The 14,237-nt window shown below is 58.9% G+C and overlaps 1 protein-coding gene across 1 annotated transcript; it reads right to left on the minus strand.

The window, feature by feature from the left end:
* Positions 1–213: 213 nt before the first annotated feature.
* KLF6 (KLF transcription factor 6) lies at positions 214–6,869 on the minus strand. Its single transcript, XM_056114690.1, has 4 exons — positions 6,610–6,869; positions 3,710–4,283; positions 2,885–3,008; positions 214–2,717 (listed from the first exon to the last, which is right to left on the minus strand). Exons 1-4 carry the CDS (start codon positions 6,709–6,711, stop codon positions 2,666–2,668), a joined length of 852 nt encoding a protein of 283 aa, XP_055970665.1. The 5' UTR covers positions 6,712–6,869; the 3' UTR covers positions 214–2,665.
* Between the last annotated feature and the right edge of the window lie 7,368 nt (positions 6,870–14,237).

A 14,237-nucleotide genomic window follows, 5' to 3' on the forward strand; every position in this document is an offset into this window, starting at 1 on the left:
CCTCCGTGGTGCCCGTTCCTCCCCTCCTGCCCGAGCTGGACGGCCTGGTCTCCGGAGGGACTGACAGTTCAGGTGACCCACACCCAGTTCCTCTTCCCACAGGGAACTGAGTGCGGGGGAGGGGCCTGCCCAGTGGGGCGGCTGACTCAGGCCCCTGGAATGTGGCCTCCCCGCCGCTCCCCCCCCCACCCCCACCAAGAAAGGGACCCGAGATGCTGATAAGAATTCTTTTATGTTATTCCAATAAAAAATACATTCATACAGAAATATAACAATCTTGCAAAAAACAATTTCAAATAAAATCTTGTAAAACAAAATTTTACAAAAATCTTACAAAGATTCTTTAGATAACAGGGTGCTTTCAAAAAAAAAAAAGAAAAAAGAAATCTCACGAATAGAAATCTTTTTTTCAACGTCAAGCAAAAAAAAGTTTCTGCTTGATTGAGGCTCAGTTATCACCTGAACAGAATGTAGCTCTTACTGTACTTCTTACGAAAACGACAGGCTTCAGCATACACACCCCCCACAGCTCCCGAGCCCCCAGCACTCGCGTCTGTGCAAGCCGAGGGCGTTTCTTCCCCCCACCCCCCGAATTTATTTCTATGTTTTTATTTTTGGTCTTCAGTTTACCTCCTTGTTTAATGGAACGGATACAGCTGAACACATACAGGGCCTAAAGACATTTTACCAAACCCAGCCAGTCCCTCATCTGGATTCTCACTCGCTGAAAGCAAAGTCCATCCCCCACCCCCCCACTCCGCAGAATGACAGACGGGTCCTTTAGATAAGTGCCTGTGTCAGCCCAGATTTCACAAACCAGTCAGGTGAGCGCTCAGCATTGCTCATTCCCAGGAATATCAAACCCACCAGCAGCCTGGCCAGCCCTTGGGGGTATCTCCTACCCTAGCACCCAAGGGGGCTGCTCGGCTGGCCGCTGCGGCATACCAGTTTGGGAAAGTGACTCTCTGGAAAACCTGGAAGAATCTCTGGGCTGGAAAAAAAAAAAAAACCAGGTTGGTGGGCATCCAAATGTTTCAAAACAGAAAGCTTGGGATGAGCTTTCTCCCAGGCCAGATATTCCGGTAGAGCTGGAACACAAGACCCAAACCTCTGTTCTGCGACCAAACAGTGGCCAACCTGCCCACTGCGGGGGGCACGAGACAAGGGGGGACCTCGCGCTCCCCCTCCTCGCGGCCCATCTGAAAAGCTGCTTCTCTGGCTGTGGAAGTCTCTAGCTAACATTCTAATTTCTCCTTAAAAAAATATTTATATATTATCTATATATATAGCATATATATATACACTCACATACATATACTATACACACAAATATACATACACAAGAATTCCGCCCACTTTTGTCCAAAGCAGGCTGCTTTCCGCGATCACCAACAGGTAGCTAGACAGGTACAGAAACCTTGTGCCTTGTAAGCAAATACATTAACATCGTTTTTTTTTTTTTATGTTTTTTGTTTTTTTGTTTTTTTTACACTTCTGTATCTTTCCTAAGCGTGGAAACGAGACGCATCCAACACGGTCAGCGTGTGATCTATACAAGAGTTGTGCAAAATGGACACCAAAGTCTGTGGTAGAAAAGCTCCGATGTTCCCGGGCGTCAGGCTGGAGAGGCCCTGCATGGCTGGGGGCTGCCCCCCTGCTGTCTGTCCGTGAGAGAGGGCCTGGACTCGGGCTTTCGGGATTCTCCGTCGGTACAGTACAACGCCAGGTGTAAAAAAAGAGCCTTAATAAAGCATGCACCCCCGCACCCCTGTAACAGCCCGAGAAGGGCCTGCGTAAGGCACCATTGTTAAGATCCGCAGTGCATTTTCAGCTGGAAAACCAGAAATTAGTCCTCAAGGCATAAATAAGAGAAACTTAGCTGCATGAGAAAACAGTTTCTAAGCTTTAGTGGTTTCATCCACCCCACCGAGCAAAACCGCAGCTTCCAGGTCGGTGGAACATGAGACCAGCATCCCAGCCCCGCTCACACCCAACACAGCCCTGGCCCATCCCGGCACGGGGACCCTCTACGGAGCTCGTGCACCCGGACCAACTGTCCTCAGCAGGGCAGAGGGGGGGTCCACTGGGCCCCACAAAGAAAAGAGCTTCCGGTGCCCGTTGACTAGCTGACCGGTGGCCACTCTGATAGGAAAGTGTCACCCGGGCGGGGCCCCACCTCCCGCCATGCGTGGGAAGGTCCTGGGGCCACCCAGGGCACCATCACACCCGCCACAGGGGTCCTCTCAGAGCCGGTCTCCTCCGCCCCGTGCCCGCCCCCCACGCCTTCACAACTTTTTTTGTGTTTTTTTTTTTAATCCCCCCTCAGGTGCAGATCCCCAGGAGGATCTCGGGGGCACGCCTCACACACAACATTCAAACCGCGTCGGCTGCCTCACACAGGAAGGCACCGAGCACTGGCCCCACACACGGGGACAGGCCACCACAGTCACGCCGTCCACACGCTCCGTGCTCACGGCCGGGGCCTCCCCCACTGCCCACCGCACTCCGCGCTTCTGCGGGGACACCTCGGCCCTCCCACCAACGACCACCCAAGGGGGCCCTGGAGGCCGGCAGGAGGGAGCCAGGCAGCTGCTCTGGCTGGTAGGCGCCTCTGCCAGGCCGGCCGCAGCCCGGAGCCGTCTTAGCCGCAGGGATGGCGGCCGGTTCACAGGTGCCTCTTCATGTGCAGGGCCAGATGGTCGGACCTGGAGAAGCATCTGCAGAACGAAGCCGGGGCGTTAGGCCTGACAGCAGCCCCCGGCCCCCACCACCGCGAACACAGGCTCTGAGCCCCGCGGCGGGCCCGGTGGGGCCCGAGAAAGGCCCAGAGGCCGGGGCAGTGGTGCCCGGTCCCCGCACGCCCGGCAGGGCTGGCACCACGTACCTGTCGCAGTGGGCGCATTTAAAAGGCTTGGCGCCCGTGTGCTTTCGGAAATGTCTGGTTAGCTCATCGCTTCTTGCAAAACGCCACTCACACCCGTCCCAGGAGCATCGGTACGGCTTCTCTCCTGGGAAGAGACACAGCACCGTGAGGTCACAGGCCCGCGGCGGGCAGCCGGGCGGGTGCTGCCTCTGCTGCCCTCACTGCCCCAGGAGCGCGCCCCGCCAGGTGCTCGGGAAGTGGCCAGTGGTGACCACTCTGGGTCAGAGTGAGCGTGGACTGCGGGCAAAGGCCGGGCAGCCACGCAGCCTGGAAATGTTCTGCCACAGCCGGCTGGGGGCCCTGCACGTGGCAAAGCTGCTTCTGCTCTGCCTGGATGCCCCATCACTCCCGGGGCAGTGGGGCGGTGCCCCCACAGAGAGTTCACCCTCACCGGTGGCTGGTAGGTAGATTCCGGGCTTTTTGATGGACAGACACCAAGGCCCCGTCTCAGAAGCCCCCCCGAAGCCGGCCCAGCTCAGCTCCCGCCCCCGGCTGCTCCGACCCTCAACTTTATCGCCACGTGGCACAAGCCCTGTGGGCAGCGCGGGCACACGGGAAGCCCGGGTGCTGGGCGCTGGGGACGGAGAAGGGGCCGACAGGCCCGGGGCCCCGAGGTTGGATGGTGAAGACGCAGCAGGCCTTTACCTCTTGGCGACTGAGCTCAGAGGACACAGTCCAGTCTCTCCGCGCCTACTCTGCCCCCCGAGACCCAGGGGGGGAGGCGAGTCTGTGCGTGCCCCCTCCCAGGGCGGTGGCTCCCAGGTGGGGTGGGCAGGCCGCACTGACCTGTGTGTGTGCGCTGGTGCGCTTTCAGGTGGGAGCTTTTGGTGTAAACCTTCCTGCAGCCGTTGAAGTGGCAGCGGTGGACCCTGCGGCGGCCATCGGGAGACGCATCCCCGCTGCCCTTGTCCCCGGACTTCCCCGCAGTCCCCCCGTGCATCTTCCCAGCAGGAAGCAGCTCCCCAGATCCGCAGGCCCACAGCTGGGACGGGTCCTGGCTCAGTTCGGGGGACGACGGGGGCGAGGAGGCCAGGGGGCTGCCCAGGCCCCCTGAGCCCGCCAAGGCTTCGCCGATGGGGTCGGAAGCGAACTTGGAGGTGGGTGACAGTTCCTCAGAGCTGTCGGAGGCCTCGCTGCTGGCGTCCGAGTTCAGGCTGCTGGTCTCCAGGCTGCAGGCAAAGCCAGGGCTGCTGAGGGGGTCCTCGGGGGTGCTGCTAGGGTGCGGGAGGCCTGCGTCCTCCTTCTTCTCACGGGCCAGGATGAGCTTGGCCCACAGGTCTTCCTGGCCGTCGAACTTGATGTCGGAGGCGGCCACGTAGCAGGGCTCGCTCTGCAGATAACGCTCCAGCTCCAGGCAGGTCTGGGGAGGAAGCACAGGAGCCGCGTGACCTCGGGCGCACGGAAGCGGAGGCACATTTCCCCCAAATAGGCGGCCGTGAAGGGCAAAGGGGCGGCCACTGGACACTCAGAGCCCGAGAGGCACTGAGAAGTTTGGAGAAGGCGAAGGTGGGTGAACGCCCGCCCAGCCCGTGACCACGGTGTGGTGCTAAGCCCGCCCTGCTGTCCTCAGTTCCCAGGGCGGAGGGTGCTGATGCCAGGAGAAACCACACAAAGGCGCATCCCCAAACAGGTCTGACGGCTCCTCTGACAGTGCAGGGTGGAGTGGGAGCGAGGGGCTGCCGGCCGCCCCCGGCACCCGCAGGTGTGCACAGAATGCATCCCCGAGCCAGGCCTGGGCGCCACCAGCTTCACAGATTCTGGGGGGCGGGGGTGGGGGTGGGAGAGGGGTTACTGTGCTTGGACCACAGCAAGACAGACGCCCTTCGTCCTCCGTCAGCCACGGGGAGGCGGTGGGGAGGCCACAATGGCTGAGGACTTTACCCAGGGCCAAGAGTACAACTGTATGAGTCATCGCCCTCTTTCACCCAATGCCAAAGGAGACTTCCTTTTGAAATTCTGAGCAGCAGTCAAAGACGCCCCGTTCAAATCCACACGCACTGTGTGTGTTTGTGTGTGTTGGGGGCAGCCCAGCCCCGCCCACCTCCAAGGCAGGCGCGCTGCAGCCCAAGGGGGTGCTCCCCTCTCCTCAGCACCTCAAACTTTCTGGCCGGTGGGGAAGAAAGGCGGTAGGAGGCATTTTCGGATGGGCTGGGCGGGCCGGCCAGGAGCGGCTGCCCACATGTCCTTATAAGGATGTCTTTATAGGCCGCCGCAGGCACACACACAGCCCCATTTCCACAGCAAACTCTGCTCTTCCCGCAAATGCTCCGGAGGAGGCAGAGCTGACCCCCGGTCCTAGCGGTCAGCGCCAGAGACCTCGCCCACAGCCCACCGCCCTGCTGTACAGCAAACACGGGGTGGGGGCGCTGTTTCCTCCTTCCCCCTAAAATTAGCCAGCTGAGTTCCCGTCACACAAGGGCTGGGGAGGAGGAGGAGGAGCGGGGATATTTTATTGACATTCCGAGGAAAAGGGAACGTGCGTTTCCCCGCGATCTGGCTAATTCCCATCATCTGGCTAATTCCAAACCCCCATCACGCCGGTGGACGCTGGGGACCGGTAGGGAGTCTTGGAGTTTAAAAGCCTCTGCCGGCAAGAGGCAGCCCAGCCTGGCAAGTGGCCCGAGGAAACTACTTAGATCATCCCCAAGGAGTGGGGGGGGAGAGGAGGGCCCCCGTCCAGCGCCCAGAGCTCCGCACCCGCCTCCAGCCCTCCTAAAGGAGCCAAACCCCAGAGTCTCTGATCTGCCAATCTGCTGGGGCCAGCGAGGGGCTCAGCACCCAAATCCCCTTCTAAAGACAATGAGGCGAGTGTCAGAATACGTCGTCCCCTTCCAGAAATGCCAAGGAATCAGAACCAGGATGGGGGTGGGATTAAGTTTCTCCAATGTCCAATGTCAAAAATTCCAGTTCCTCCCCCAAACACCGGGAAAGCCAGCCTCTGAATCTTCCCAAATGAAGACTTGAGCCAGTTCTGCGGCCCCACTGTCATATGACTGTAAGTCACTGCCTGTGCGAACAGGGCTTTTTTTTTCCTGGTCAACAATAGAAGCAGGTAAGAAAAACAAGGCAGATCCAGGCGAATCTGAAGGATTCCAAAGAGGAAAATAGAAACCGAAAGAGGCAGAGAAAAGTCTCTGTTTCTATTTCTCAGGGGGATTGTTTAATTAATAATAATATATTTTTTAAAAAAGCTCTACGGACAAAACAACAAAAAAGCAGAACAACAAACCTTAAAAAAAAACACCACAAAAACAATACAACCCAACAGTCAACCCTTTGCTGGCTCTGCCCCAGTCAACTCATTTGACAAGATCCAGCTGTGGAACTGGGAGCTGGTACAAGCCCCAAAGGCGTGCCAGGGCCTCGCTGGGAGCTGGGTCAGCAGGAGGATGCGGTGGGCAGCCCGGAAAGCCGGGGAAGGCTGCGGGGATGACAGCCCTGGAGAGCAGGTGGGGGCACTATTCAGATCCGGGAAGAAATGGAAAAATAAATAAAAACAAATTCAAATAAATGCAAATTAAATAAAAAATAAACACAGTGGAATTTAGATAAGATTAAAAAGAAACAATAATCGAATTTAAATAAAAAATAAACAAAAATCAAATAAAAATCAAATTTAAATTAAATTCGAATTCCACGGCGTTTAAATCTAAATAAAACAGAATTCCAGCGCGGCCCCTCCCTACCTGTTGCCAGTACTCCTCCAGCGAGGGCAGCGCCGAGAAGTAGCCGGTCTCGTGCACGATCTGCAGCTCCTGGAAGATGCTGCACATGGGCAGCACGTCCATGGCGGGCGGCGAGGACGGCGCGGGCGCCCGAGCGTGCACGGCGCTGCCCGCGGACTCGCTGCAGCCCACGACTGGCCGCGCCGGCGCTGCCCAACTTCCCTATTCAAAGGCCGCAGCCGCCTCCTCCGCCCCGGCCGGCCGCGCCGCCCCGCGCCCCACGTGACGCCGCGCCCCGCCCCCGCCGCGCCGCCCAATGGCGCGCCGCCCCGCCCGCCGGCCGCGCGCGCATGACGTCAGCCGCGGCCAATGGGTGCGCGCAGCGCGGCGCGGCCCCGCCTGGCGTGACCGGGCCCCTCCCCCCGCGCCCTCGCCATTGGCCCGATTCGAACCGGAGCCGCCTCCCATTGGAGGGCGGCCGGGCCGGCTATTTTTAGCAGCCTATATAAGCCGCGGGCGGCGGCGCGCCGGAGGAGTCGGCGCTGGGCGGTGCGCGGCCGAGCGGCTCAGTGCGCGGCGGCTCCGGCGGCCCGGCCGGCCGCGGGCTGGGCGCAAGGTGGACGCGGGTGGACGCGGCGTCCGGGCCCCGCCGTGTCGGCGCGTCCTGAGCGCCCGTGACGTGCACCCGGGGCGCGGGTGCGGGACCCTGAGCTCGGGCCGGCTCCGGCTCGCGCCACGCAGCCAGCCCAGCCAGGTGGCCCGGGAGCTGCAGCCCGGCCGGTCCCTCCCGTGCGTCCCCATCCCGGGACCAGCAGCCGGGTGCCCGGGATGCGCAGACAAGCCCGGGGGAGGCTGGCCACACTGTTGTCCCCTAAATGCACCGGTGGTGCCTTCCAGAAAAAAAAAAAAACTACACGCCCAGCTGGTGGGATGCTTGGTTTGAGATGCAAAGTGCATGGGGATGTGAGGTCCTGATGAGCAGCGCTCCTGGCCCTGGACAGAGGGGACAGCCCTGGGGCAGGCACGTGACGGAGGCAGCAGGGCGAGTCCTAGGAAATCTTGGCCCTGGCTGCCCAGTACCCGCAACCAAGAGCCCCAGCCCCCTCCCCAAGGCCCCTGACTTTGCTGTCCGTGGCCAGTACTAGGTCTGCAGCAGACCCCAGTCCCAGAACCGCTGGGCAGGCATGGTGGGGATGGTCAGCAGTGCCTGGTTCACTGGGGTCTGAGTTCTTGGTGACCATGGCAATCACAAAAGAGGCAATCACAAGTGCAGGTGTGGGGGTGTTCTGGGGTGCCACCCTGGTCTCAGGCAGCTGGGGCAGAGGGCAGACTGGGATGTGATCAGTTACTCAGCATCCAAGGAGCACCATGGTCATCTAAGGCTGGTGCCAGTTAAGGCCGGAGTGCAGTAGTTCACCAGTGCAGCCCCATGCCAGGCTGGGCTTCAGGGTTGGGGTCTGATAAATCAACCGGAAATGTCTACAGACCAGACTTGTAGTTGCAAGATTACAAAGTATAGTTTTTGAGGACTGTATATACTCAACAACCAAAAAACAAGAACTTCTAGGAAGAAAGATGAGGCACAGATCTGGCCTTGGAGCTTGGCCTCCCACGCAGGCTCACACATGGTCCCTCGCCAACGGGGACAGCCTCAGTTTCCCAAGTGGAGAATCACAGGTGCAGAATTGCACCAGGTGGGCAGAGAGGTGGGTCATGGGGAGGGGAAGCGGGGATGGACTTCAGACTCCTTATCTGGGCTGTGGGCCCTGGTCCATTCTTTACCGGAAGATGACACGCCCTGCTCCCCTGCTCGCTGGCTGGGCTGCAAAGGTGTCCAGGCCTGGCTCTCGGCCCCTGGCGAGGCCCCTCGCTCGCTGCTCACTCTTCTCTCCATTGGCTGCTGCTGCCTCAGAATTCCCTGTCCGCCCAGAAACCTCCGTGGCACTGGGTCAGGCGGGCCCACAGTCAGCACTGCAAAGGAGCTGACCGGAGTCCCTCCCCCCACTCCTGCACCTGTCTGGAGGGAACCAAGCTGTCCACCTGCACCATGGCCTCATACTTATCCGTTGTTAGTGCCTGCACCCCTGCGTGGCCCGGCTGCTGCCACCCACAAAGGGTCTGGGTCCCCTCTGCATGTCCCTGCTCTGTCCGCAGTTCTGCAGGGCTGGGGGGTGACCCTGCCACTAGCTCCCCACCCCCACCCCAGCTCGCCCATGGTCCCTTCCACTTGCTCGTCACACTTCTGCTTAGGACGCTGAGCTCTCTGCCACACTCAGAACAAAGCTCATGTTCAGCATCAGCTTTGTGATGGGCACCAAGGACGGGCCCAGGAGGCATGTTTGCTAACAGCTGCCTCCTTTGGGTCTGGACGGAGAGATGTCTGCAGGTCCTTTGCTCGAGCGGCCCCATCACCTGCTCTCCAAACTTCAGAAGGACCTTCAGAGAACCTCCTCTGTGTTCCCAAAATCTTCCTCCCAGGCTTCCCACTGCCCTGAGGGGCAGGAAAGTCCATTTCTGCTTTCGTGGGTGTTTTTGTTCGCTGCCATGGGAAACGTCGGTCACTGTGTGTCATCAAGATACCGATTCACTTTTTACAATCACTCCTTGGCTGAGAAGGAGAGTTCAGTGTGCAGCTAATAAGGAACCTTCCCTATCGGTGTTCGGCTCGATTTGCCATAAAAGAATATGCTCGGGACAAGGCGTGGGCTAGGGAATTTGCATGTATGTAAATAGGTGAGCTCCAAGTGTGCTCCACAGAGGGACTGGCAGGAAAGTGGGGAGCTGGGTGTGCCCGCGATTACAGCGAGAAAGGAGCTGGGGACGGGCTGCCCCGCCCCCAACAAGAGAGCAGCCTGAGCACAGCACGTCCCCCCTGACGCTTCCACTGGCCAGTGCCTCAGAGCCTAGGCTGCCGGCATCGACCCCGTGGCTGTAAACACTTCTGTGAATCTCAGAGACTCTAAACTGCCAAATGGCAGGTGGGGCTTGTCTTTCTGGCCCTGCACAGGCCATAGCCGGACACTGGACTAGGCACCTAGTCGGAGAGGAGTTGCTGCGGGTGAGCAGGGTGGGCGTGTTCCTGCCAAGGCCGGCAGAGGACCATCCTCCAGAAGAGAGAGAAGCCCAGAGTGGCCAAGTGAAATAGGACACAGGTGCACTCCGGGTTGGCGAAGCCCCCTCCCCCACAGCTTCAGGAAGAGGCTCTGAGGGTCTCAGCTGAGACCCAGGGAGGGGCTCAAGTGTGAAGTGTCTGCTGATGTTTCTCACCTGCGGCCTTCCAACATGCAGCCCCTTGCCCAGGGCTCCCCTCAGCCCAGGATGCAGAGCTGGGCGGGAGGAGCTGACCAGGTGGGCTGCCTCCAGCATATCTCTGCAGGGCCAGCCAGGCTGGGTAAGATGCCAAAGGGCACTGCTCGATGACCTATCACGCGAGCACTTGAGAAAAGATTTTGAGCAGATAGGAAAAACTCAGTGAGCTCTGAGTGTGATGGGGTTAGATAGAACGTGGCCAGAGGTTCACCTTAAAGGACTTTTAGGCCAGGCTGAGAAGCTGGCCCAAAAGACACAGCTCCAGGACAGAAGCGAAAATAGATGGTCACATTCCACCAAAATGGGGTGCCATTCAAGTAAGACAGAAACCGAGAACCGAGAACCGGAGGGAGAAGGACGGGGCGGGAAGTGTCAGACAGGCTCACACACTGCAGTGCTCGCAGGCTGGAGTGTTCAGTAGAGGAGAGTAGAAACAGCCCGTCTCAGGAAAAGCCAGGCCGAGCGAGGCTGCAGATGAGAGGGCGGGCCTGGTACAGGCCGGTGTGACCCACAATCCGGGCAAGCCGAACTAGAATAGATGAACCTGCTCAAACAGGGGGGTTGGGGAGAGATACAGAAGCTCTGAGCGAACCTACCAAGCCACTGTCAAGCCATGGAATCCTCCAAGGGATGCACAGGGCTCAGGCTGGGTGGGCAGAGTCCACCAGACATGCATGGCAAACGGGTGCCAGTCGGGTACGGGCCTGGAGTGATGGGGCAGAGGCCAGGCTCCCGCACATCTCCCCTCCGTGTCCCTGGCCCCCGCCCCCCCCCATGTCTGCCCCACATCTCCCGTGTCTCCCTATGTCCCCCCCACCTGTGCCTCGTAGCACACCTAATTCTCACATCAGACTGTCCTGGGGGTCCCGCTTCCTATGGGCTCGGCTGCTGGCAGAGGGTATTGTTGGCTCATTCTGGGCACAGAGGCTCGGCCATGACCTAAAACCAGTGGCAGGCTGACTGTTGCCTTTCCCTCACCCTGTGAGGAGCCCTGAGTCCAGGGAGTGGGGGAGGGAACTGGCGTGAGCAGAAGGGGACGGTGCTGGGTGCATAGGCAAGGGGGAGCAGGACAGTCTGTATGGACACATGCTGTGCGTGTATATGTCATGTGGGCCACGTGCTGTACATGTGCATGTTGGGTGTTGTGTGTGTCACATGTATGTTGTATTGCACCAGGAGGTGTGTATTTATATGTTGCATGTCCTGTTTATGCTGAGTATTGTGGATGTGTGCAGGGTACGCATGCTTCATGCGGTATGCATGTGGGCATTTCATGTGTGTGCCAGGTATTGTGCTTGTTGTGTGTGCTGTGTGTGCATGTCGCATTGCATTTTGTCTTCTGTGGCATCATGAATCAATAGAAGACAGGCCAGGCCATTGTGCTCTGCTGGAAACCAGACAGGGCCTGAGTGTCCAGTGGCGGAGGGACAAACGCTGGATGTGCTGAGACAGGCTGGGGGCTGAGAGGGGGCCCATGGGCAGGCATAGCCCAGGGGACAGCTGGGTGCTGGCAGCGGGGGTCCAGCTCTTTTCACCTCCAAAGCACCTGTTTGGAGTGTGCTCTCCAGTGGAGACGTCCTTGCAGTGATGTGACAAGGACCGTGGACGGAGGGCCCCCCCCCACCCCCGTTTCCTCGAAGACACGCACTGGAGTTTGCGAGCACTTGTTTGTGGCTTAGCTTTTCTCCAAGGAAAGTGTGTTATTTAGAAAACAGGCACGGTTGCCTTGCAATTGCTTTTTTTTTTTTTCTTAAAATGAGCAAACACAACGGAATCAAGTATATGACCCGTCGCAGCTGAGTCACTTCCTGCTTCAATAACAAGAATGTCATCAGCCCGGTGGTAAGCGGTACAGCTTGTCGCTGTGCATGGCTTTGTTTGTGCGTGTTGCCGGAGAGTTGTTAGGGAAAATACACTCATTGCTCTACAACCAAAAAAGAAACTTGGGATAGCGGCGGTGGCAGGACAGTCACTCAAGCATGAAGCTGCCCGTGGGCAGGGTGATGGCCAGCGGCCGGCTGGCTGCCAGGTGTGTGGGGGAGGTGGCCATGTTCCCTCCTGTCCTGGCCCCGCCGGCCCCATGCCCATAGGCCTGCTCAGTGCCCGGCTTTTCCTGCAGTCTGGGCCCTCCTCTCCGTCTCCGGCACCCACTGGACAGCTGAACTCTGAGCTGCTTCCTGGGGGTTTCCCCAGAGCACAGTGGAGCCTGTACTGGTGGACTCTGCACCCAGTTTCCAGTGCAGCTCTTGGAGATTGTGAGCCACACCACGCTGCCCTCGGGACAGGACACAGGGGATCTTGGCCCTTCCACTTTCCAGGCCTACTGGGAGCAGCCCGGGGGTGGGGGCGGGGGCGGGGCTGGGGCTTCCTGGCTCTCAGCATCCCCTGACTGTGAGACTGTGGGTCTGACCCTCACACAGGGACCGCGTCTCAGAACAGAAGGAGCCCCGTGGCTGGCTCCCATGGGTGCTCTGGTGAGGGCTCCTTAGTGAGACAGGCAGGCCAGAGGTCCTGCAGTGGCGCCCTCTCCTGTGGCCGTGCTTCCGCCAGACTGCTATTTTGGGCCAGTATTGTCCATGCTGGGTCTCATTTTCCACCTTCTTTGCGATGTTGGCCTGGCCTTGAGGTGTGGGGACACTGCCGGGGCACCTAGGTCAGGAGAGCTGGAGGCCCCCTCACTGCATCCACCTCAGAGCTGTCACAGAAATGGAGCCCAGAACAACTGGTCCAGGGAGAGCGAACAGGAGTGAGACCTGCCAGGCCCAGAGCTGACAGGGAGAAGCAGGAGTGGGAGGACCAGCATCCCTGCAGCTCGTGTGTGTGTGTGTGTGTGTGTGTGTATGTGTGTGTGTATGCTTGCGCGCGCATGTGTGTGGGCATGTGTGTGTAGACGTGTGTGGGGAGGGCATATGTGTGTGTAGGCATGTGTTCACTAATGCACAAGAGGACATGCACACATGAATGTGTGTATGTGTGACCTTACACGGCTGTGTTCATGCATGTGCTCGCATGCATGCCCATGTGCACTGGTGCATGTACATGCCTGTGTCAGCCTGCCTGAGCACACATGTAACTGTCTCAGACGTGTGCAGCATGCAACTGCATGCACACGCATATGTGTGCACACGTTTATGTGACTCTGTAAGCACATATGTGCATCTGTTGTGTGCATGTGTGAACATATGTGCACAATGTGTTCCGCATGTACGTGTGCATGCACATATATCAGCTCACACTGTGACCGCGTGTGTCCAATCCTGCATGTATGTTCATGTGTATGAGTGTCCATGTGTGCACGTGCCATGACTCACCTATCTCCATGGAGTCTGTGAGGTCTGTCCAGTGGGGGTCCTGGGGTAGTGTGGGTTTCAGGGTCATTTCCGGGTCTGTTCTGCCTGGGCTCCTGTTTTCCTCACCAGCTGTGAAGGCACCTCTCTCTGTCCCAAGGGTCTCCCTGCTGTGGGTCCCAGGTGTGAGCTGGGGTGGTCCTGGGGTCACTGAGGGGCTGGCCTGCCCAGTGAAGCTGCCCCGTCCCCTTCCTGTTGTCTCATGGGGTCACTGGTTGGGATTCAGCAGTTGTCATCTCTCTGAGGCCCAGGGTGGTGGACAGTGACAGGCTTCCATGCAGTACCCTCTCTTTGGCATGTCCCGGCACTAAGCCCCAGTGCCAGGGAGTGGAGGGGTGAGGTGTCCAGGGAGGCCCTTGCCCGAACACACACGGGGCTCCTGTCCCGCCTGGCGCTCAGCCTCGGGGGAGCTTTCCCGGAAGATGATGCGAGGAGTGAAAATCCCAAATTAGCTCTAGGCCAAGAGTGAGTGATTTCGACAGCCGCTCGGAAATGGCTGCACAGCCTGGACCATATATGGGTGAAAGTGACCACTTCAACAGGAAGCATTCTTTTAAAAAAAGGGAAAGCTCTTTGCACATGGCAGAAAATGCGGGAACTTCCCCTCTGTAGAAGGGCCTGGATTCCCAGAGGCCCCAGGTCACGCTTGCCCTCCAGGGCCTGAGGAGGGAGAAGCACCCTGCCAGGTTGCCCTCCAACACAGTGGCGCTCTACCCCGGCAAGCTCTCCCTTCGCAGGACGAAAGGCCAGACTGTCCATTCCCTCCTCAAGGCTTCCAGCCTCCACACCCTGCTGGGGTCTTGGGGAGGTGCGGCTCAGTCGACTGTAGGAAGTGAGGGGAAACAGGATGAATTCAAAAGGCCTTTGCGGGGCTGGGGTGATGGACAGCGGGGGACGCTGGCCTTGTACCTCGTTAGGTCCCCCACAGCCCACCAGGAGAGGTCCCTGAGCACAGAGCCAGGAGTCAGCCCTGAGTACTGCCAGGGGAGGCAC

This window comes from Sorex fumeus, unplaced genomic scaffold (assembly GCF_029834395.1).
Source record: "Sorex fumeus unplaced genomic scaffold, SorFum_2.1 ptg000026l, whole genome shotgun sequence".
Lineage (NCBI taxonomy): Eukaryota > Metazoa > Chordata > Mammalia > Eulipotyphla > Soricidae > Sorex > Sorex fumeus.

What these genes read in the sequence shown, in the direction of transcription:
- KLF6 (XM_056114690.1), bottom strand. Translation starts at nt 6,711, where the DNA reads ATGGACGTGCTGCCCATGTGCAGCATCTTCCAGGAGCTGCAGATCGTG. An exon ending in GCACCAGCGCACACACACAG is followed by an intron (nt 3,009 to 3,709) that starts GTCAGTGCGGCC and finishes GTCTCTTCCCAG; the next exon opens with GAGAGAAGCCGTACCGATGC. An exon ending in AAATGCGCCCACTGCGACAG is followed by an intron (nt 2,718 to 2,884) that starts GTACGTGGTGCC and finishes TTCGTTCTGCAG; the next exon opens with ATGCTTCTCCAGGTCCGACC.